This window comes from Nuphar pumila, chromosome 2 (genome assembly GCF_984573655.1).
Source record: "Nuphar pumila chromosome 2, dmNupPumi1.hap1.1, whole genome shotgun sequence".
In the NCBI taxonomy this organism is placed as follows: Eukaryota; Viridiplantae; Streptophyta; class Magnoliopsida; order Nymphaeales; family Nymphaeaceae; genus Nuphar; species Nuphar pumila.
In genome coordinates, this window is record NC_143250.1 from 4,616,555 (window position 1) to 4,641,666 (window position 25,112).

General features: G+C 37.7%; 1 protein-coding gene across 1 annotated transcript in view; it reads right to left on the reverse strand.

The window, feature by feature from the left end:
• Nucleotides 1–25,112, reverse strand: part of LOC149844541 (WD repeat-containing protein PCN-like) — a 53,263-nt gene that overhangs the window by 14,710 nt on the left and 13,441 nt on the right. The window contains exons 6-7 of the mRNA XM_089997248.1: nucleotides 6,020–6,133; nucleotides 5,630–5,792 (exon numbers count right to left, since the gene is read on the reverse strand). Of these exons, the coding sequence (XP_089853374.1) occupies nucleotides 5,630–5,792; nucleotides 6,020–6,133 (277 nt within the window). The remainder of the gene's footprint in view (nucleotides 1–5,629; nucleotides 5,793–6,019; nucleotides 6,134–25,112) is intronic.

The following is a 25,112-nucleotide window of genomic DNA, read 5'->3' on the forward strand; positions in this document are numbered from 1 at the left end:
CACATTTAAAGTGCCACACTTATGACAAGCTCCTAAAAGCATACTCACCAGTATCATTCTCAGCAAATTATCGCCGATGGTTTTTTTTCAGAGTGGTTTGTCTCGGGAAAATGTTGAATGTTTTAAAAATTGAAAAAAAAAATATCAATAATAATAAGTTAACAAAAATAAGTTTTGCAATATTTTTCTTGAAAAAATATAAAGAAACAAGTTTAAAAAGTTTTTCAAATATAAAAGAAACAAAAATGGGAAAAGTAGGCTTCAATGTAGAAAAATATGATTTCATTCAAAAAATATTGTGATATATATTCTGGCAATATTTGGAAAATGTCACAATATTTAGCCAATAATTTTGGCTTACCTTGAAAGGTTGACAATATCAGGATAATTTCAAACTATCAGCGATGTTGCTGACTATGCTAATATACATTAACTTAGTGTACATAGTGCATGTGGCCCATAAGCAGTCACCTATGTGGCATGGAGGGCTATGGTGCAGGACACTTCTGGACATCAACACCGACGCTCCTAGACACAGCATGGACACATCATTTTTTAATGTAGAACTGTAAAAAAAAAGGTTTTATGTTACACATCTAGCATTTTTTAATATCTTATACACAAAGTGTTTCAGTGGTGGACACTAAGTCTATCATATTTAAACCGTAGATTCTCTCATTTTGCACCTAGAGGTGTCGAAGAGTCGAACTTAATCATGGAACCTCACCCCTTGCTGGAATCATCTCTCTCTCTCTCTCTCTCTCTCTCTCTCTCTCTCTCTCTCTCTCTCTCTCTCTCTCTCTCTCTCTCTCACACACACACACACACACACAACCCAAAGAAAGGGTGTCGGTAGGTCTCCAACCCCTTTCCACACAATTTAGGAAGTGGTTTGACCTGTCAAAGATTCCCCCTTTTTTCCGTTTTGCCAAGTCTCAACCCACAAAAGGAGGTGGAGTCAGCTTGTGGACCTCTCTCTCTCTCTCTCTCTCTCTCTCTCTCTCTCTCTCTCTCTCTCTCTCTCTCTCTCTCTCTCTCTCAAAAAAAAAAAAAAAAGGCAAAGGCAATCAGGGAAAGGACTCTCCCCCTCTCATTGATACTATAGTCGGCTCTAGCTCAACCCCTTTTAGGAGCAAACTTCCCCTTACCCACCCATCCACCTTTAATGCATATTTTGGACTATGAAACAAGACGAGCCACTCATAGCTCAACTTGTGTTCGGCTAGGAAAGAGCTCATTCAAACTGATGAGATAGGCAGTGTTCAGCTCGGCTCATCTCACCTCATAGGCTCATTAACAAGTAATAATCCTACTTTACATATATTTATATCATGTTCAGATGGTTGATGAAACCTTCAACTTGCAACCAATAGGATTAGAGTTCAACTCTTATTGCTTCCAAAACTGGAATAACAAACTAGCTCGATCTTGACTCGTTCGGCCTTGCCAGAAGCTCGAGTGGCTCAACATAAGAATGAGCTGAGCTTGAAGACCCTTTGTAGGGTTCATTCAGCTTCTTTACCAGCCCTCATATTAATTGTGTGATACCACATTTAGGGGGAGGGCATCCCAGGCTATCTCCCTCTCTTTTTCTAAAATAGTTTTTTGTTATTTAATTATTTCTCATTATCTCTCTTTATACATACATACATAGTATATATAGGGCCACTTGGTTTGAGATTAGCTTAGTAGATTTAGAACCAAAAATTCTATTATTTTAAATTTTGAAAAATATATCATTCTTTTTGTAAAAAAACTAGCCCGAGCTTGACTCATTTAACTCAGGCTCGCCATGAGCCCGAGCTCGACTTGGTTCAACACAAAAATGAGCTGAGCTTGAAGACCCTCTATTGGGTTCATTCAGCTTGTTTACCAGCCCTCATATTAAATGTGTGGTATCACATTTAGGGGAGGGCAACCCAGGCATCTCCCTCTCTTTCTCTAAAATAGTTTTTTGTTATTTAATTATTTCTCTTTCTCTCTCTTTATACATATATATAGATATAGATATATATACACGTACATATAGGGCCACTGGTGAGAACTGGAAATAATGAGAGCTAAAGTGCAAACCAAGATTTTCATGGGTTTGACTGCATGGATGTGATCTCCATGCTTGGTTTTAAAGGGCCCAGCTCTTGAATAATCTGGTTGCAATGCATAAGCATTAAGTAGGATTTTTTAAGGCTTGAAAATCGATTGCTCAGAATTTTCACAAAAAGCATCAGAAATGCCTAGTTCACACTCTAGTTCTCATATTCTAGTGGCCCTATATATATAGCAATGATAGAGTGCTCCCAGAGCACCTACTCTCTAATTATCTAATTATAGTCATTGGATCTATTGAGATCCAACGGTTATGATGGGGGCTAATATGCAGGCATATCCATTTTTTAATGAAACCAAAAAGGAGTTAAATGTGCATGTGTTTCCATTTATTATTGAAAACTAGAAAGGCAATAGAGAGTGTGGTTAACCGTTCCCCATGTTTAGCATTAACTGGTTATCTATGTCGGCACCGGGTGCGGTCAACCCGATCCTGGGTGCATTGACCGCACCCAGGGTCATTTTGGTCCATTTTGTTTGGATTTAAAAAAAAAAAATTTGCCCTACGAAATGGGCTGCGGAATTTTAAAAAAAAAAATCTGCTGACAGTTGTTTGCTGCTGCTGCTCTTGTTTTATAAAGGGGCACTTGTGTCCACAACATCTGACGAGCTTTGTTGGCATCCCATGCTATTCCTGCCTCCAAACAATTAATTTGCAGCGTTGGAAAACATATTGTTAACTTGGAAATGATGATCCATCTTCCTCAAAAATTAAAACCAAAATTCAAGAGCCTTTTGAAGTCTTTATCCTTCAACCATCCAGATCCTTTTTCGTCAAGGATTTTCTCTCTCCATAATAAATGATAATGGTGGTGGTAGCCTTGGTGGCTATTAGTATTCACTTTTCCCCTGACGAGATAGGTGCTCTAGCCGTAGCCTCGTGTAGACCTCTCTTTTCCACATGTCAAATCCAATAAATTTCTTTTAGCTGTCATCTGTGTGCAACTGTATATAAAATGAAATTTGAAGAACCCTAGGCAGTGGCGTGGCAGTGGAGCCGTAGGCCTCGTGAAGACTCTCTCTCCAACAAACCACATCAAACCTTTCGCTTATATTTTTTTCGTGAAGACCAGGGAGTTTCAGACATGATTGAATCATGACAGTCAGCGAAACGCAGCAGGCTGGGTCGATCAGATTGCCAATCCTTTCGGTTCATCAATTTTGTCCCGTTGCGCCAAAGTACACAACAAGCAAAACGTGGGTAACAAGTCTTCAAACAAACACACCAGCAAAAAAAACTGGACCCCGACCCCCTTCTCTCTCTCTCTCTCTCTCTCTCTCTCTCTCTATATATATATATATATATATATATATATATATTAACATTTTTGCCCCTGCCGCACCCTCACACCCAGGTTTTTTGGAAGTGCCGAATCCCTGCACCCGCACCCATGTGACATAGCTGGTTATTAACTCTCTCTCTCTCTCTCTCTCTCTCTCTCATGCTTATATGAATGAATATCTCTCTTTTTTTTGCTGAAAAACATCTCGTTAATACATCGATGAACGAATATCTTTTCATAGGTCGTTCTCTCCCATACATGCATGGAAAACTCTATGAAAATGGGCGCCTCTTTTATCTCTCTAAGTGTGAGTAACAAAACCAAGTGTGTTGGTTCAAGGCTATGTAGGACCAAGGAATTCTTTTAATTCTATTCCAGGTACTAGGTCGTTTTGGTTATCCCCAATGCTTTTCAAACCATAAGGCTGTTAATATATAATATATATATATATTAATTTCTTTGTAGAATGTACATTTTTTAGGTTTTTGTCTTATTATTTATTGTAAAGGGCATAATGGTCATTTGCCATTATAGCCGTTGGGAGCAAACAACAGCTATAATGGGACTCCTTTCTTGTTTTTGAGTATAAATAAGGGACCTCTAGTCCCTTGTATCCTATGCACTTTATGTGCACTTATTCATGAATAAAATAATTATTTTTTAAGTGTTGTGAGTTTAATCTCTTTGGCCCTTAGTGGCTCGTGTTTGCACCCATTGTGGGTTGTGTTCTTGCAACTTGTGTGAGGTGTGTGGGCCCTTTTTTCATTTCATTACAAGGGCACACTGAATGACGATCAAACTCATGTGGGTGTTCATTTGGAATTATGCAGACAAGGTAAAGTATTCATGGGACCTTCACAAGCCACCATCTTTTTTTTTATTGATTCACTACATAAGCCACCACCTTAATCTTTAAATATTCAAAAATTCCTTTTTGTAATAATGAAAAATGAATCATTACCAGCATCAGATGGAAGAGGTGGATCTCCCATCCAGTAATATTAAGAATGCAAAAGGATGGTACTAAACGTTTGAGAGAGAGAGGCTTATGAAAAGTTGATAACCAATTAATGCTAAACATGGAGAACGGTTACCCACGCTCTCCATTGCCTTTCTAGTTTCCAAATCAGAATTGGGTTTGGTCCCACCTGGGTCCAAACCAGAGTTACCAGTCGAGGAAGCGGGAGCGGGAAGCAATACGGGAAGCGGGAGCGGGAAGCGAGGCACTTTCAAAAATTTAGGAAGCGGGAAGCGTGGGACCACTTAGAAGAAAATTGCGAACCGTCTCGGAAGCGACCTAGGAAGCGAACCGGAAGCGAAAAAAATAAAAAAAAAATGAGAAAAAATGGGGAAGCATGGGGAAGCGCGCTTCCCAAAAAAAGGAGACGCTTCCCCACGCGTTTCGGAAGCACAACGTTTCGCACTTCCAAAGCGTGTATCGGGGAAGTGCACTTCCCCATACACCTAGGCGCTTCCGGTAACTCTGGTCCAAACCAAACCCGACCCATTGACACCCCTATCTCAAAGTCACACAAATGAGTCCTAAACTATGTAACATGGACTCTTCTACCAGGGCAACGCACCCACGCCCATGTGGGTGTGACACTTGCACACGGTTTCCTTTGTGTCAGGTGAAGTCAACCGCACCGAGGTTCATTTCTGTCCCAAAAGTAGATTCGGTTAACCCTAACCAAGTCCAGTTTTATCTAATATTATATATGAATACATACACACACACACACACACACACACACACACACACACATATATATATATATATATATATATATATATATATATATATATATATATATATATATATTATCATGACGCTTTTGTATTTCATTAGTGTCAACTTAAAACTGTTAAAAATTATATATGTATATATATATATACATATATATATATATATATATCGCTGACCCCAATTGTTTTGGGATGAAGGCGTAGTTGTTGTTGTTGTTGTTATATATATACCCTCCCTGCACCCCTTCACCCAAGCTTTTTTAAGGTGCCGCATCCGCACCTGCACCTATGTGACATAGGTCCTAAAACAGTTAAACTAAGACATGGTTCAATGTTCCTGTCCTTCATCATTATGTGATTTCAAAGTGAATGAAGGAAATCAGATTAGCCTATCCACAGCTTCAAGCAAGAAAAAAAATAACATGCATCGCTACAACAAACATACCTGACCATCTGAACCTGCCGAAAAGACTCTTCTACTACAACAAACATACCTGACCGTCTGAACCTGCCGAAAAGACTCTTCTATTACTCAGTGTTGCTGCCAAAGCATTGGCATCACCCTTGTGCCTAGAATGGGTTTGAAGCAAAGTTCCATGTTGGCCATCCCAAAAGTGAACACTGCCAGTGCTATCTGCACTCACAAGGGTTCCATTCCTGAAATCATCAGAAGCTAAATAAATTAGCAATTTCATGCATAACAATTGAATTGAAGACAGTACTGCCTGCAGCTAAACTAGAGGAAAACCTACAAGACCTTATAAAGTTTTCCTTCAGGAAATGTTTTACTTTGGTAATATATTAGTAAACCACTATTAAACATTGCCTTGAAACCCACAAGTAATTAAAGAAACACCTCTCCATACCAGCAACAATGGAATTACCTTAGTACAAGTAGCGACCATATGCAAAGCTCTCGTCTATCACTCACATCTCCAAGCCCTACAGTGATTCTATAAACCTCATGGGCAGTAGTAGAGTTCCAGCATCTTATGAATCTATAAAGAAATGGCTACATGATCAGGTTTACAAATAGAAAGATCAAGGACACATGCAGCCATAAATGAATCATGGGCAACAGGGGAAAAACATCAAATATTAAAAAAAATAATCTATGCTATTCATGCATTCGAGAGAACTTAATTAACTTATTAAATGCTTCCTAGTCACTTCTGAATCACTCGCACTTTACATATACTTATAAATCACTCGCTTCTCGCTTTTCTTCGAACAACACTTCTTGATTCTGCTTCTCCCTCTGGCAACCTTGGTATGATATGTGATGGCTGGCGTTCTCCAAAAGAAAGGTCAGGGGTATGGGCTATGCACCGCATTAGATGTTAACAGACACACAAGAGCAGAAATAAAAAGAACTCAGCTTCAGCACCCTTAAATGCCAGCCTCAAGAGGGGGCCTTTTGAAAGCACTGATCTCATGGCAGCTTCTGAGATTGCTGAAATCTGTGTCCAACATGTCATAGCCTATGTAGTCAAAAGCACTGACTAGTCTGCCTAGGTGTAAATATAATGCCTAGGCTTTGCAATTCCTAGATGGGTGTCTTAAAAGATGCCAATTTTGCCGACTAGAGCGCATAGCCGGCGACTAAGTTGCCACATTTTTTACAATTGTTTTTGTGATTTTTTTATAAAAGCCTGAAAGCATGTTTAGTATTACTGATTATACAATATGTTATATATGTGTGTGATTTTTTCCTGTGACAGGTTGAAATTATGATTTTTTATGTATATATATATATGTATGTGTGTTAAAATTACTGTCACCAATATCGATGATATTTTGAAAATATCGCAAAAATATTGATATTTTAAGGTAGTCGATATTAAAGGGAATATCTCACGATATTTTCAAAATATCACCAAAAGACAAAATCCGTGATATTATCACGATAATATCATGATATTTTTCAGAAAAACCCTTTTTATTTTAAGTTTGCATTTCCTATTTTTTGTTTCTTTTATATTTTAAAATCTTTAAAACATGTTTTTTATATTTTTAGAAGAAAAATAATGCAAAACTTATTATTTTCTTATCTTTTTTGTTGTTATTTATATTTTTTCAATTTTTTAAACTCCCGACAATTTCACGAGATTTTTCAACTTTTGAAAATCTCTCCGAGAAATATCCTTTCCGAGGTAATACCTTGAACGATATAAGTGACTATGGTTAAAATCAATAGTTTTGTGGAAGGTTGAAAGCATATTTTGTTTATTTTATTGAATATGTTATGAATAATTGAATATACATATATGTGTGGATAAAGTTAAATATGTATATTTTGTGAAAACATGTATAATTTTGTACTTGCAAGATGAAAATATTTTATTACTAAAAGAATTAAACATATTTTTATGTATATTTTGTATACTTTTTTATTTTTTAATTGGGTACCTACTAATACGACTAGTCGCACCTAGTCCTCGATTAGTCTTTTTAAAGGTCTACTGAGTAGGCACCACCTAGCCTTTTTGACTACATACATAATAGCCAATGGATCTTGTCGACTTTTGGTGAAGAGTTGGTTGAACCCCTAGTTGATTCACCCATCTGCAGGCTTTTCACAAGGTCATAAACTTTTACTAGATTTATATAGATGATGTTAGTGTAATGAAACCAAATGTGCACAAATACAATGCCACTAAGAGCTACAAAGAGTGCACAAACACAAAGCCTCTAATGGGCAAAATACAATAACCACAAGGGCTAACACAAACACTTCCAAAGAGTATTAGAGAGGGAGAGAACACACAAAATATAAAAAATATTTTGTATTGAAATGCTTGAGACAAGCATAAAATAAGAAAATGGGGTGATCCCCTTTATATATAAGAGAGGGGCTTACATAGAGTCGTTTGACATCCTTATACCTTTGACATCTAAGGATGTACCATCGGCAATAGAAACAAAAGATTTAAAAGAATTGGTGCTTTGTCCAGATAGAAGGGAGGCATTCAGAGTCATGTGAAAAGAAGCACATGAGTCAAGAATCCACGAAGACATACCGGGAAGAGATGAGACCGCTGCACCAGAAGTAGATGGGGTAATGGAGTTGTGTATAAAATAATATACATATATGTTTAAAAAGTCGCCCATGACTCGGCTTTTGGGAGGCATTCCTAAAGTGATGCATGTTTAAAAACTCATCGGGTCAGCTTGGTGACTCGGCCAGGTTTTGTTGAAAACGAGTTTGTACTCGTTTTTTGACCCAGTGACTGGGCAATCAAGGCCGAGCCATCAGGTTGACCCAGCGAGTTTCAAGAAGAAATGCCTAGCAAGATCTTTTTTTAGTGAACATTTCTTTCATAAATATCCAAGAATCGTTGGCTTTCCTAAACTTTACAAGATTAGCACAAATTTTGAGTTCAACATTCTTCATAAACAATGCCAATATTTTAGCATGTTCACTTTCCAAATCTTCTATTTTGGATTGATATTCTTAGATAGCCTTCTCTTTTTCTTCTTCATTTAGAGCTCTCTCTTGATCTCCTTCCCTCTTGGTAAGCTTTAATTGTGGCTTGAGAATCGTGCCACAAACATAGCCCCAAAGTTTCTTCCCTTTGAGGTTGTTTTTCATTGCGATCGCTCACATCATGTAGTTGGTTCCATTCAATTTTAATGAAAGATTGGTCTTTGAATCTTTATTAGCCATGACGAGGCAGAAAGGATAGAGAAGTGAAGAAAAGAAAAAAAAGGTTTGGAGATCACAATCTCAAAAAGCACAAAAATCAATAAGGCTCAAAGGTGAAAACACCTAGGGGCTATGATATCATGTAATGAAACCAAATGTACATGAATACAATGTCACTAAGGGCTACAAAGAGTGCACAAACACAAACCCTCTAATGGGCAAAATACAATAAGCCACAAAGGGCTAACACAAACAACTCACAAACAGTATTAGAGAGAGAAAGAACACAAAATATAAAAAATATTTTGTACTGAAATGCTTGAGACAAGCATAAAATGAGAGAAAGGGGAGATCCCCTTTATATAAATAAACAAAGAAAATCAAATGTACCCCTAATGGGTACAGCCTATTACAAAGACTGAAATGACCAAAATAACCCGAATGGGGTATAACTTACAATAATGTACAAACAATATAAAATATATATACATATATGTACATACATAATAAGGCTAATATATATGCATATACATATATATCTTTTTCAACAGTTAGATCCAAGGCTGTAAGTATTGTATCGTTACATGTATCGGTCGGGCCCAAAGTAACACTGTATCGTATCGTACTATAAATGTATCATAAATTTTTAATAAATATTTTTCAAAAAAACCAAAAAAATAGCAAATATTCTAAAAAGATCATATCACATGAAACAATGATGAATTGTACAAAATACAAACATAAAATCACATATGAAGCATTTATGTCTCTGTGAGCCGCATAAGACATCATCAACTAATATAGAATCATAGATAATATTGCATGCATATCTCACAAGAACAATGCAAAATATTAAATAGTTTGCAATTAAGAACATGTCACAAGACTTATACTTTCACATATTACATAAACAAAAACAAAAACAAATTAACTAAGTTTATGAACAATTAAGTGTTGAATAACCAAGTTTTTTAAAACATATTACATAAAACATCAATAATCATAATCAGCATTTTCATCATCATTATCTTTTGTTTCTTCTCCTCCAACATCGATATCGTCTCCAAGATATGTGGGGTCTTCATCATCGACCTACTGTGTTATTTTCATGTTAATCCACTGAATGTCCTCTTCATTCAAAAGAGACTTTGCTTTTTCAACTCATGCATTCAATTCATCAAAATGTTCCAAACTGATCGGATTGAATTACTCTTTGTGCTTCCTTGATTATATCTTTTCGATTTGCCTAAAAAGATTACAAAAAAAAATTGAAATAAGTTGGGTTTGAAATGATATAAAAAACTTTAAATAAACACATAAAAATAACAAATAAACTTTATAATTTTATATACATCTGCCTCAGTCGTAAGTTATAACGAATGTAGACAAGATCATTGAGCCTTTTATACTCCAATCTATTTCTTGTTTTGCTATGGATTTGCTCAAAGACACTCTAGTTTCTCTCGCATCCACTTGCACTACATGTTTGGCTAAGAATGCTAAGCTCTCAAATTTAGAACACCACTTTCAAACCTCGCCCACCACATGTCTGAAAAAAATAAAAAAATGAGAAATCAATAAGACAATATCAGATATGCAATCACACAAAACATCATAATTAAATAACAATATAAAATTAAAATTGAAATAGACAAAATAAATTACCTGAACGCATCGTGGAACGGTTTTGCACTGTTGTAAGTCTCCTCATATCATACGATGCATTATCATAAGTTTTAATTTACTTATGAATTTGATCTTAAATGCTATAGTCAGGGTTCAACCTATTGATGCAATTCAAAAGTCCCTTATTGACTTCCCTATCCATTTTAAACACAGGAGAGTATCTAAATGCAAGATTTAAATGATATGCTACAGCATAAAGAGATTGATGAAGTTGCCCAGTCCAACTATGATCAATGATGTTTCATATAGGCATGTACAATTTTTTTTCTACTTTAAATTATTTTGAATGGCCTCTTTTGCCTTATCCATAGCTTCATAGAGATAACCCATAGTTGGTATGTCTTCACTGTCAACCAATTGAAGCACCTTCACCAAAAGTACACTTATTCTCAACAACTTCAAGCATGAATCCAAGAATTTACTTATGAATACAATATTTACAACTTCTTTAGGCTTTCTTTTTTTTACATGAGGATATGCATTTCACTCATCTGATGAAAACATTTTTTAGTGCAACTCTGTTTTTTACTAGACTTTGTACTGTCAAAAAAATTATAACAAATCTAATAACTGCACTATGAATCAACTCAACACCACCAGTGTACTGTGTCATTAGGCTCAAAACCCATGCATGATTGTAAATAAATTTAGCAATTTCTTGACAGCATTCAACTGTATACTTTATCTCATCCACGTTGTCGATGTCCTCAAGAATGAGATCTATGCAATGGGCACCACACGGGGTCAAAAAAATGACCCAAAATTTTATGTTAATTATTTACCCACTACCTCATAATTTGTTGCATTATCAATAATAATTATCAGTAATAATTTGCACAATATTTTAAGGTTGAAACTCTTTCATAACCTTATCAAACACTTTGAGCAATATATTTGTTGTCTTGAACGTATTAGACAAATCAATTGACTTCAAAAACATAGTTCTTTTAGGGCAATAGACAAGAAAATTTATCAAGGTCTTGACTTTCTCTTTGTTCACTCATTTGCCATGATGCTACACCCAGTTTCTCTCCATGACTGCCTCATATCATCACAATATGTCTTCACTTCTTTCACATTAGTATATAAAACTTTTCCTCTAAAATCATGATAATGAAGACATCTTGTATATAGGCCCGATACTGGTTATGGCATCTATCATAGCCTGAAAATGAAAAGAATTTGCCACATTGAAGGGAATGCAGCCATCATAGAACCATCTTCCAACCGCGACATTCGCCTGCTCGACCAAATGTTGAAGAGTCTGTTAAAAATATATATGCATACGTATATATATACATACGTATATATAGACATCTCTCTCTCTCTATATATATATATATATATAATATGTAATTCATTTGTAATATTTATTTGTAAAACCTGATAGAGGCATTTTAGTCTTTTCACATAATTGTTTCTGGAAACTATTTTATTTTTTCTTTAACTAAATGTAATCTTTTATTTTATTTTTTTATTTTTTCTTTCTTTTGAAAGGACTTTGGGGGTCCCGCCGTAGAGTCGTTGGGACCCCCAATAGTCATTGAGAGCCCCCAATGGCCTCTCACTCTTCTCTCTTTGTATAAATAGGGGCATTCTTCCCTTGTATCATTTATGCCTTTCAAGTCTCACTCCAATAATTATTCCAGTATTTTTTTCATGCTTGTGTAGCCTTTTTAGGCTTTCATATTGTCCCTTTGTGGACTTCTTGTTTGAATGCCATAGTGCTTGTCCATTATTAGACTTTGTGAATACTTGTGTATTCTTGGGTTACACTTCTACCTATTTTCTTACATGGTATCAGAGCTTGGTCTTTAGAAGAATAGCTCGTGTATTGCGTCATCACGGTGGTCGCCTTAAAAAACGTGCAACTCAAAGTTTGGATTCAAAGAAAGAATTTACCCAATATGTATCGCATACTTTTAAAAGTGTCTATTGTATTATTTATCCCATGCATTATGCATGAGAAAACACTTATTTTCTTGATCATTATATATAGATATATATATATATATGAATACTTTTGTTATTTTCTTTGGATTCTCTACTTTAAATATTTACGGTATGCATTTGAAAATGTATTTAAAATGTAGTAGCCTCTTGCTAAATATGTTAAAAATGAATAGTACTTTAAAGAAATTATTAAATCTTGTGTGTAAGCATATTTCCATAAAATATTTGTTTTAAGTATGCATATTGTCATAAAAATTATATTTTACAAGAATATATGGTTTTGCTTTAAAATCTTAAATATTATGCTTTTCTTATTGCTAATTCCCTTGTTATATGCATTTGGTTTTATCATAATAATTTTTGGTAATATCGTGGATATTTTGCATATTGACATGTTCATGTCTCATATTTTATGTGATTTCAATGGTTGACTTTAAGATGTTTCTCTCATTATGTGAAACTAATTCTTTGAAAAACATTCTCGATTGATTATGCTTGAGAATGATCTTAGATGTTTGTGTTCATCTCTATTTGACTTTTATATAGAAAGTAAATCATGTAGTAGATGCTTTGAACCTAAGTCACAGGGACTCGGCAAAACAGGTGCCGCACCTGCGTCAACGCGACGCGACACGGGTGCGCGTGCGGGTGCGGTCAACACAACCATGGGTGCGGTCAACGCACCCAGGGTCATTTTTGTCCACTTTTTGGCATTAAAAAAAATCCCCGATGAAAAGGAGGATTAGGGCAAAAAAATTTTTTGCCCCTAATCTCTCCTCTCCTCTCCCCCTAAGCTCGAGCTCTCTCCTATCGACGCCCCAGCTCCACCTCCCAGGCTCCTCCTCTCCTTTCGCAGGTATATACCCACCCTATAACGCCCCAGATTTCCAAAACAAAGCTAAGTTAAAATTTTCATTAATTTCTTTTTTTTTTCTTTGCAGCGGAACTTACAAAAGCTTTTAGCAGCGGAATCAGACGATAATGAGTCGCCAGTTTTAGAAAACTCCGAGCACGTCGCAGGTATGTGGCCAAGCAACTCATTGACCACCAAAGTGTTTCATATTATCGAAAATCACATGTTTATTACAATATCGCTGCTTGAAAAAGCAGTATAGGTTCAATAAAAGGAATCAATACAACTCTGTCTAGAAAAACCCTGGAACTCGATGCTGTCTTGCTCCACATATCGCCACGCAGGTACAACACCTGAAATTCCCATTAAACGGGGTCAGAACCACTTATAGTCTGGTAAGCAAGCAATCACACGTTCATTCAACTCAAGTAAATGCGTAGACCACTCAGGGTCGCAACTCGCAATAACGACGCTCAAGCCTCCAAGACTTAGCGTATATCGCAAGAGCCTCCTCAGGGCTATGAGTCGAACGTCCACGCAAGTCTTCATGACTTCGCATAAGCCTCTTCAGGGCTATGATTTGCAATAACCGCTCAAGTCTCAACGACTTAGCCTTGACCTCTTCAGGGTTTCGAATGGATGTCTAGCTCAAGCCTTTATGTTTGGCACATCCGTATCCTACGAATCTAAGAGCGGCTCTCTGAGCTTCGCTTACTCGTATGGATATCATTTGGGTTTTTCCCAATCGGTTCAGTAGTATACCGATCATGACACCTTCACAAAGGTTATGCAAGACTGACTCAACAACGTCCATACACACATACATTCAAAGTATCGTTGACTCAACAATGTCCATACATGCATACATTCAAAGTATCGTTGTACCTAAGCTAATGCTTTGTTTCGATAATTGCACCTCCCCTTGGGCTTAGGGGACTCATATCTGGGCGACAACGCGACGATCTGGGGGTTGATTATTCTATGTATTTTAGATACCCAAGAGGCCTATTGAGCTCTTCTACCTAGTAGGATGGTACATCATACCAGAAGAGATCCTTACTAGGTATTCGAATGTATTCTGCCACTGCAGTAGTTGGGTTCAATCCTTAGATATTTAAGGATAACCACAACCTCCATACCTCTGAGTGACGTAGGCCATCAATGAACTCTATCAGGTTCGGGTGAAATATATGTCACTCAAGGTTGCGCCATCACCGTCTTCCTCGGTGAGAAATTCTGAAAGGCGTCTGCCGGTCTTATAATTACTTGACGAACATTATATGTCTATAGGGCAGCCTTTGAGAAGTATGTACCCGATCCCAATCAACCACACGGCTTTCACCGTGGAACAAAGGTTTTATTAATATGCATGCTTAACTCTGCTCTCGGCACATCGGCCTTGACGAGCACTTCACCTCTTTCGATGGAAACAACACACTCCGGCTCAGCGGCCCTTACGAGTCAGGTTGTCTGATAATTCTTAATGAGCATGCACATGACTCGATCTCTACGGATCGGCTACTCGGCGTATTTTTACGCAACAAGCTCAGTACCTTGTCAAGGCGCTACCACTACTTTGGCGCAACGGCTCTTACAAGTATGGTGCCCTTGCAGGTGTCAGGGAGACGAGTCATTCTGACATCATTCCAACAAACGGCATTGTTGTGTCACTTAACTGGTTCTGGCAGCTCTTTTGCCAACCATTCTGTCAGCACCTCCTCTGCTCTATCGGCAGTGGTGTGACAAACCTTTCTACATTGTAGAAGGCGTTCCATGAACTGGGTAGCACTCATGCTACATTCTTTCTGAGCTATTCTTAGCTCCTTCAGGAATTTCAGCAGCACTTCCTCTCTTTAACGGAGAAAGCATGCGTTTCTTTTATCCATTTCAGGGGCATCTCCCCTCTTTGGTGGGAAATCGCTATGCTTAAATCGGGAAATGGATGTGCACCATTGTGCGTACTTTGCATCCATCAAGGTTGCAGGAACCCTGAGCCATAGCCAGGCCATACGTAATTGACTTAGTCTTTACGTCAAGAGCATTTTGCCAAAAAGCGAAGTCTTTCCAATAGGGGCTTCATTCGTCAAGCAGAATCTTGAACGAGGAGCGGTAAGGGGATCGCATTGGCGATTTGGAGTTGATCTCCATTTGAACGCTCATTTACGCGCCATATATTTAGTAAAAGCAGAAGCATGTGCTTTATACAGCGGCGGCGTAAAGAAATGCATATATTATTGTTCAGGTTGTGTAACTGAACGAAATATTCTACATATATATTTGCAGAAAGCAGGAGCCTTGGTGTCATTCAACACGACGGCGTAAGTAAATGCATAATCGGAAGTACAGTAATTGAAAATTGCAGAAAGCAGGAAGCCTTAGCATCATACGACGCGACGGCAAAGGTAAATTACATAGCATGTGCGATATAGGACCCGTCGGCAGAATCAGCAGATATACACCTAGATTCGCATCCAACGATAGTTACGAGGCGAGCGGGTGAACACCAAAGTGTTCTAAAGGGCTCAACAAAGCACTAGGGCGAGATACCATTTTGAAGAACGCATATACCGCGTATTTGAATATATATATCCAACGATAATTACGAGACGAGCGGGTGAACACCGAAGTGTCCAAAAAGGGCTCAATCAAGAACTAAAGCAAGATACTACTTCAGAAACTATATGCTATATACAAACAATCAAATACTTGAGAAAGATGGATTAATGAAGCGAACTTACTTCAATTCGTGGAAGAAACGACTCTGAAACGCTTTGATGCTTCGAACGAGACTCGACTTCGAAAAGGATCAACTTTGAACTTCGGACGAAAAAAGACTTGGACTTTGACTTTGAACCAAACCAGGTTCAAGTCAAGTCATTTGGGTTCGGACTTAGGTCAGGTAGGTTCAGACCTAGGTTAGGACCAGGTCAAGCAGGCTCAGGCTAAGTCAGGCAGGCTCAGACCAGCTCAGGTGGGCTAGGCTAGGTAGGGGAGGTTTCTAGAGAGAAGCTAGAGAGAGAAGGGGGGGTGGCGATTTTTAGAGAGAGAGGTCACCCCTATTTATAGGTTCTGAAACTTGAGCCCCAAGTTTCAGAATTTTCATATTAGTCCTTAGCTTTTTCAGAAATTACTTTTGATCTTATCCATCTGACTGTTTGATCTTATCCAAAAGGAATATTCCATGAAATATTCCCTGAAAGGTCCTGGAATATTCTAGAATATTCTAAAATATTTTCTGAGGAATATTTCTGTGGGTCCCACCAATATTTTCGCGGGTCGGGCAAAAAAAGTTGAGTTTTCGGCATTTTTTTCCGAAAATTTCTGAGTAGGCCATTATCTTCGTATTGTTGTAACTAAGAAAGTTGGCTCGTAGAAATCTTTTGATTTCAATCCGGTAGGAAGTTATGACCTCCAGAGTGTTTGAGCATATATTCGTGAAGATACGAATATCCTAAGTATATTTGGATAGCAGGAATCGGTTTGATTCGCTTTACGGTGAAAACACTATTTTTCAATGTAGAATGCCTCAAAAATTTATTCAGAATTTGAACTGAAAAATTGTGGGTCTTACACACCCTCTCTCGCTCTCTTCTTGTGTCGGCAGGGGAGGGGCCGAGCCCCCTCCTGCACCCTCTTGCTCTCTTGTTGGGTCAACAGGGGAGGGGTTGAGCCCCCCCTCTCGCTCCCTCTGTTTTCAACAGGTGAGGGGCCGAGCCCCCCCCCCCCCCCTCTCACTCTCTTGTTGGGTCGGCAGGGGAGGGGCCGAGCACCCCCTTCCCTTCTCGCTCTCTTGTTGGGTCGACAGGGAAGGGGCCAAGCCCCCCCCCCCCTCTCGCTCTCTTATTGGGTCGGCAGAGGAGGGGCTGAGCCCCCCCTGCTCCCTCTGTTTTCGGCACAGGAGGGGCCGAGCCCCCCCTCTGGCTCTCTTTTTGGGTCGGCAGGGGAGGGGCCGAGCACCTCCCCCCTCTCGCTCTCTTGTTGGGTCGACAGGGGAGGGGCTGACCCCCCCCCCCCCCTTGCTCCCTCTATTTTCGGCAGGGGAGGGGCTGAGCACCCCCTGCTCCTGTTTTCGGTAGGGAAGGGGTTAAGCCCCTCCCTGTTTTTGGCAGGGGAGGGGCCGAGCCCCCCACCCTACTCCCTTTGATTTCATGGGAGGGCCCGAGCCCCCCCTCTCGCTCTCTTGTTAGGTCGGCATGGGAGGGACTGAGCACCCCCTGCTCCCTCTGTTTCGGTAGGGAAGGGGCTGATCCCCTCCCTGTTTTTGGCAGGGGAGGGGCTGAGCCCCCCACCCTACTCCCTTTGATTTCAGGGAAGGGGCCGAGCCCCCCACCCTACTCCCTTTGATTTCAGGGGAGGGGCCGAGCCCCCCCTCTCGCTCTCTTGTTGGGTTGGCAGGGGAGGGGTTGAGTCCCCCCTGCTCCCTCTGTTAACGGCAGGGGAGGGGTCGATCCCCCCTCGCTCTCGCTCTCTTGTTGGGTCAGCAGGGGAGGGGCTCAGCCCCCCCTTCTCTCTGTGTTTTCGACAAGGGGAGGGGGTCGAGTATAATTGATTTGAAAATTTTAATGTCTTTTTTTTGCGTGTTTTCAGGATAAAAATGGCAGATTCCCACACCCGCACCCGGGTTTTTTGGAAGTGTCGCATCCCCACACCCGTACCCGCACCCGCACCCATGTGACAGCTTTAAACGCATTTTATAATGTTAACTCATTTTCTCTAAAAATATGTCATAGTCACACAAAAATAGATTGCATTATGAATGATGTTTGGTGTAATTTCATAGCTTCTATATAACCTATGTGGCTATGAGTTATTAGATCATCTTATTGCTTTTGAGATTGTAAAAGGTTCTTCTAAAAACTTTATATGTATTATTTCCTTAATATTACATGTTTTGTTTGTCTCATAGTAAACTTTTGATTTAAAAGACTTTCTTTTAAGATAGTATGCTATTATCTTTTCTTTAAAAATTATTAGATCTTTTGTATGTAATGTGCCCTAGTGCATCTATTCCTTGATCGGTGAATTTATGACTTTATTTTGAAGAATTGATTATGTTAAGCATGATTCTTGTTTATTCAAAAAGGTTGTCATGAGACATATTGTTGTGCATATAATTGCATTTTTTCTAAGATTGGTTATCTAACATTATTGGATTTTTATTTGAAATTGTCTTTTCAAATCGGTTCCTTTTATGAACTCACCTATTTGGAAAATGATTTCCGTGAGTATTTATTACCTTTTTATGGCATTATTTTTATCCATCACAGAATTTTATATGATGCATCAATCTTCTTGGCCTTATTATTGTTGTATCAGAGATGTCTGTTGGGGGGAGATGTGTGCACCTCGTTTTATGTCATTTTAGATTGTCAACTTGTGGTTTGACTCTAACTGAGAGTTATGTAATCTTTGATTGTGAGTGTGTTGAATCATTCATTTGTTTTTTGCTATTGTTTTTTATGAATGTTTTAATTATGTGTATTTGTGATGGATATCTAATTTTTGAAACCATGGTGTTTCGAAATATGGTTAAAATTTGATTTTTTTTAATTGCATTAGTTGTTCCATTACAAGCCTTCTTACCTCGGGTGTCCTCTCCTGTTTATGCCTCTTATCTAAGTGTCATCATATGTAGACAAGAGATATTTGTTCATGTTAAAATATGTATATATATACTGTTTCTCTTTTAGTGAAATACCCGATAGGGGTATTCTTGTAAAACTGCAAATGTATTTTTTATTTTTTACTTTTTTTCTTTTTTCTTTTTCCTTTTTTACTTTTTCCTTTTTTATTTTTGTCTTTTTGTAAGACCACAAGGGGCCCCACTCTTGTAGTCGTTGGGGCCCCAACGGTCAGATTTCTGACCGTGACTACAAGGGAGCCCCCTTGTGGTCCCTTCTTTGAGCCTCCCTCCTCTATAAATAGAGGAGGTGTTATCCTCTTGTATGCATGGGTTTTTCACCCTTCTCTTCCTTTCTTCAATAATATCCAACTTATGACTTTAAGTCATTTTCTATATTTGAGAGTTTTGTGTGTGCACATTTGGTGTTTGTGTTCGTGGCTCTAGTGGTCACTCTTAAAGAGTGACTTTTGCTCTATTGGTGCTTCCGCCTCTTTTCATTACAGTTCACACCTTCGTGTGTATTTTTAACCCATTATTGGTTGTGTACTCTTGTTCTAGTCGCCGATACACTTGTTTTTAAGTGTCATAATATGTAGATAAGAGTTGTTTATTCACACCTTCGTGTGTGACTCTATCCCTTTGTTGAAATTATACTTTTGTTCTAGTCGTTGATATACTAGTTTTAAGTGTCATTGTATGTGGACAAGAAGTGTTTATACACACTTTCGTGTGAGTCTTTGGCCCTTTAGTGACATTGTATCTATGCGCTTGTTCTAGTCACTTATACACTTAATTTGTGGGTTTTGGAGGTCTAATGAGGTGATTGCTTGTAGTGGATGAACTATTGTTGAGATTTGCAAAATACCATCTCTTGATATTTATGGGACTTTTTTAAATTTATCATCTTCCGCAAATTATTTTTTATTTGCATATATTATTCCCTTTGTCATGTGGGATTTTTTAATTCTTTAATGAATTTTTTAAATATTTACTACTTGTTTTTTCCTTGTATGGAAAAATATTTATCAACAAAAGTTCATGCATTTTATTGATAATAATCTTTACTACTTGTTTTTTTCTTGTATGAAAAAATATTTATCGCTAAAAGTTCAGGAATTTCATTGATAATATATATATATATATATATTGATATTTGGATTTCTATACTTAAAACCACTCTAGGATGTGTAAGTGAATTATGTTTCTAATTGATTGTGTCCACATTGTGGTACGCATAAATTTAACTAACTCATCTTATATTGATAAAAATTGTTATCTCTTCATTGTTGTTTCATATGCTTCTTTAAACATGCTTTAACTGCATGATGCATATATCTATATTAGCATTAGCTTTTTGTTATCCTTTTTTGAAAAAGGTTCTCTCAGTCATTCAATAAACTTTTTACATGCCTTTGTGCATGTGTGCTCCTTTGTGAGTGTTCATCTTGCCTTTGTGCACATAGCTTTAGTCTCGAAGACATTTGCACATGGTGCTTGATTGAAATGCTTCTTAAGCATTTTTTTTTGATAAATAAAGATTCATTGTTTTTGTGTTCTTCCATTTATATCCTTTTATGGGATTTTTTTGAAGTGTCTCTAATAGACACTGTTTCGAGAGATAATTTTTATGCATATATCTTCTTAATGAATCATAAGTCCTTTAAATAATCAAATCTTCTTATGATCAATGTTATGATTTCTTGAAAAATAAGTTGATTATGATTTAATTTCATCTTTGAGGGATGCTCCTCTTGTCTTTCTTAATATCTAATGATTCAAAAAGTTATTACTACTTTGTTTAAACCATTCTATTCTTGCTTTAAAATATATTGTTAAAAATTTTGCAACTCTTGGGCTAGAATATTTTTCTTGTATACTTAGTCTTGTTTTAGCTAGTTCTTTCTCCACAAGATCTTTAAGATGTGATACCTTCGATACATCATAGGGATAGCCAATGAAGGTGCTTGAGGATGATCACTAATAAAGGCGTTTTGAAGACTTATATTTGCAAAATGTTCTGAGATGCCATAAAGATGGAGATTTCCCTTGAAGACTTGGATTCCTTCCCGATATTCTTTCTATATTGACAAACTTTCGGGATAACTTTCTCTGTCAAGTTTGAGGGAGAGTGTTATATATATATATATATATATATATATATATATATATATATATATATATATAATATGTAATCCATTTGTAATATATTTTTGTAAAACCTAATTAGTCTTTTTCACATAGTTGTTTCTAGAAACAACTATTTTATTTTTTCATTAACTAAATGTAATCTTTTATTTATTTTTTTATTTTTTCTTTCTTTTGGAAGGACTTTGGGGGTCCCACCATAGAGTCGTTGGGACCCCCAACGGTCATAAATATGACCACTGGGGGCTCCCAATGACTACGTGGAAGCCCCCAATGGCCTCACTCTTCTCACTTTGTATAAATAGGGGTATTCTCCCATTTATCATTTATGCCTTTAAAGGCTCAATCCAATAATTATTCCATTTTTTTTTCATGCTTGTGTAGCCTTTTTAGGCTTTTATATTGTCCCTTTGTGGACTTCTTGTTTGAATGCCATAGTGCTTGTCCATTATTTGACTTTGTGAATGCTTGTGCATTCTTAGGTTACACTTTCGCCTATTTTCTTACAGAGTCATAACAGTACGAATGTCGAGTTGCACCCCAAGGACAATCCTAGGAGAAAAAAAGCTCCTAATAGAGCCTTTAGTTCTACCTCCTCTCGAAGAACTCCCTTCTACTCCTCTTCTTTCTCCTCCTCTTCTTATTGTGCCCGCGATGGCACTACTATTGGCATCAGCCACACCTTTCCCCTTCGTTGCAGAACTTCTTACTTTTGATCCTATGCTAGGAGTTGTAAGATCAAAAGTAGGAAGCTCATCTTTGTAGCACGCATCCTCCCAGAGATCTGCATACCCCATTTTTGCATCATTCATCTTTTTTTGTCTTTTTCCTCTCAAATCAACAAGTAAATGTTGGTATTGTCATTTCGCAACATCCGGCAATTTCCTTGATGTGCATGCATGGACATTGTGATGTGTCCCGGCTAAATGATGCTTCAACCGAAAAAAAGAATTTTAGCAATAGTTGCACTTGATTTTTAATCGGTTTTCACTTATTACATGAGTGTCTCATTGCCATGTTGAATCCTCTAATGCTATATTCCTCAAAAAAACTCAATAAGAAGTAAATAATAGAGATTTTTTACTTTAACCCACTTCCTTGAGTAGAAAAATAGTGGAAATGCACTTTTACTTGAGAAAATCGCAAAATATCTCTCCCTTGCGCATGAATCGGCCCTCAAATCGATCTCACGACTCCTAGGGTGCATGGAGTCCCTTCTAACAACCTCTAGACAAATGAAGAAGTTGGCCCTCTACAGACCTATGTCATAGGGATTCGGCTAGCAGGGTGCCGCACCCGCATCGACGCTACTCAACGCGGGTGCGGTCAACCCGACTATGGGTGCGATCAACGCACTCAGGGTCATTTTGGTCCAATTCTCGAACTTAAAAAAAAAATTGCCAAGAAATGTTTTTTTGCGCTATATGTCACAGGAATTCTCCAACTAAGTGTCGCACCCACACCCGCACCGAATGCGATCAACCTGACCTGGGTGCAGTCAACCTGACCTGGGTGCAGTCAACGCACCCAAGGTCATTTATGTCCAACTTTTGGACTTTATATATATATATATATATTTTTTTTGCCTCACCCCCGCACCCGCACCCATGTGACATAGCTAGAGACCTTTAAACCCCAAAACTTAAATAGTATGTTTTGGGTCTTTTTTAAGTGTCACACACGTATCGTACGATACACCCTATATATACGCCATGATACAAGGGTGTATCGTACGATACACCAAATACAGGTATGATACACACTCGTATCGCAATACGAGTGTGTATCCTATCGTATTTCCAAAAAAGTAACGATACATATTGTATTGTATCGTAGGTTAGATCCAAGAACTCTGAGATATTCACCTAAAGTTGTTATACTATGTCATGCTACTAATTCATCTAAGATTTGTTGAATAAATTTTAACTTTAAAATCAGAAATGTATATTACTGTAATACTTATTAACTCTAAAATATTTCTTTTTTTTTCCTATAAGATATACCAAATGTAAAAACAAATCAGGCTTGAAAATTATTTAAGCAAAAATTCTTGTTTATTGATAGCATATTACTAGTAAGCAACATATAATAGATGAAGATTAGTTTAACAAACATTACTTATAACAAAAAGTACATAATGGCATAGACATTCTTATAATGAGAAAAAAGATACAAACATTTTTGTCTTGACTTTTTTTAAATGAATAACTTAAAATATTTTTTGAGTTTAATAAAAAAGAACAGTTTGCACATTCTAAGAAATCATAAAAAAAATGTATTGTCATTTAATCTTTATTTTTTACACAAATCACAATCAATTAATTATGTAAACAACTAAATACATTATTTTTCAGTGAAAGTTGAATCATCATATTGAAAATCTAGTGTCCTTGAAAACACACTTCTCATTTTAAGGAAACCAAGTTTAGGAAGTGCTCAACTTCTAGCTTTAGAAGAGGCTCCCCAGGAAGTGACCTTCCCAAGATAAGAAGCTTCTGATGACCATTGTTAAAACATATGTAATAATACCATAATACCCGATAGGGGTATTATGGTCATTTCACAAAGTACCCCATAGGGGTACTTATTTTGTTTCTCGTATTTCACTATTTTTTATTTTTCTTTTTATTTTTATTTTTGTATTTTTTGGATACCGAAAAGGGGCCCCACAATGGAGTCGTTGGGGCCCCCAACGGTCACATATGTGACCGTTGGGGGCTCCCAACGACTCTATTGGGAGCCCCTTTGGTCTCCTCTTCTTATAAATAGAGGGAACCCCCCATGTATGTTGTATTGCTCTTGAGAGCTCCTCTTCAATAATAGTGATATTATTTTTCATGTGTGTAGCCTTTTTATAAGGCCCTTTGTATATCCCTTAGTGGATTTTCTCTCTTGTGCTTGTTGCATTTGTCCGTGTGGGACATAGTGAATGCTTTAGCATTCTTGGTTTCTTCCGCTTATTTCATTACATGGTATCAGAGCCATAAGATCTTCTAAAGGTAAAATCTTGTCTCTCTCTACTTCATTTCTTTCTCACATCTTCCTTGTGTAGCAATGGAAGTCAAGATCGATCTATCATTCAAACTCAATGGAAAAAATTACATGATGTGGGCATCCGCAATGGAGAATAATCTCAAAGGCAAGAAGCTTTGGGGTTATGTAATGGAAACCGTTCCGGAACCCCAACTTAAGCTCACAAAGATGGAAGGAGATCAAGAGAAAGCACTTGAAGGCGATGCTCGTCTCAAGGCCATTGAAGATTATAATCATCAAATGGAAGATTGGGAGAGCAACCATGCAAAAATCCTTGCATGGTTTATGAATAATGTCGAACTTAAGGTATGTGCAAATATTGCAAAATTCCGCCGGGCAAATGAAGCTTGGTTTTTTATGAAGGGTATGTTTACCCAAAAGGATCTTGCAAGAGCTTATTTCTTGCAAGAAAAAGTAAGAACCACAAAACAAGGCGACATGAGCATACAAGATTACTATAGTGCTCTAAATCCTTTGTGGGATGAATTGGCTCTTTTAGAGCCCAAATGGGTATCTATGGAGGATGTGGTTCTAAGACAAAAACAAATGGAACAAGATAGATTGTTTCAATTTTTATTTGGGCTTCGTCCCGAATTTGAACAAGTGAGATCCTCACTTCTCCATAGATCCACGTTTCCTCCCTTAGAAGAAGCTATTGCCGAGATTACTCAAGAAGAGACTAGGCATAGCATGGGTAAAAGCATAGAGGAAGTTCTTGCCGTATCTAAACCCGGCAATCATGTTAAAACATACAAACCACCTCATTTTGGTAAGCAAGGGAGTGGTGGAAGAAAAATGATTATATGTCATCATTGTTATGAGCCGGGACATATTAAACCCGTTTGCCCAAAGCTAAATGGGGCATTCAAGCCAAAGGTGGCTTCCGTTGAAGAATCCACCACCAAAGAAGATGACGGCAAGAACGGGAATCTCAAAGACACTCTTGGACAAATCTCCTTGGCTCTTCAACAAATCTTAAAGGTCACTTCTTCCACCTCCGGTGCCGCCATTGCCTCATCATCACCTCCCGGTACGTAC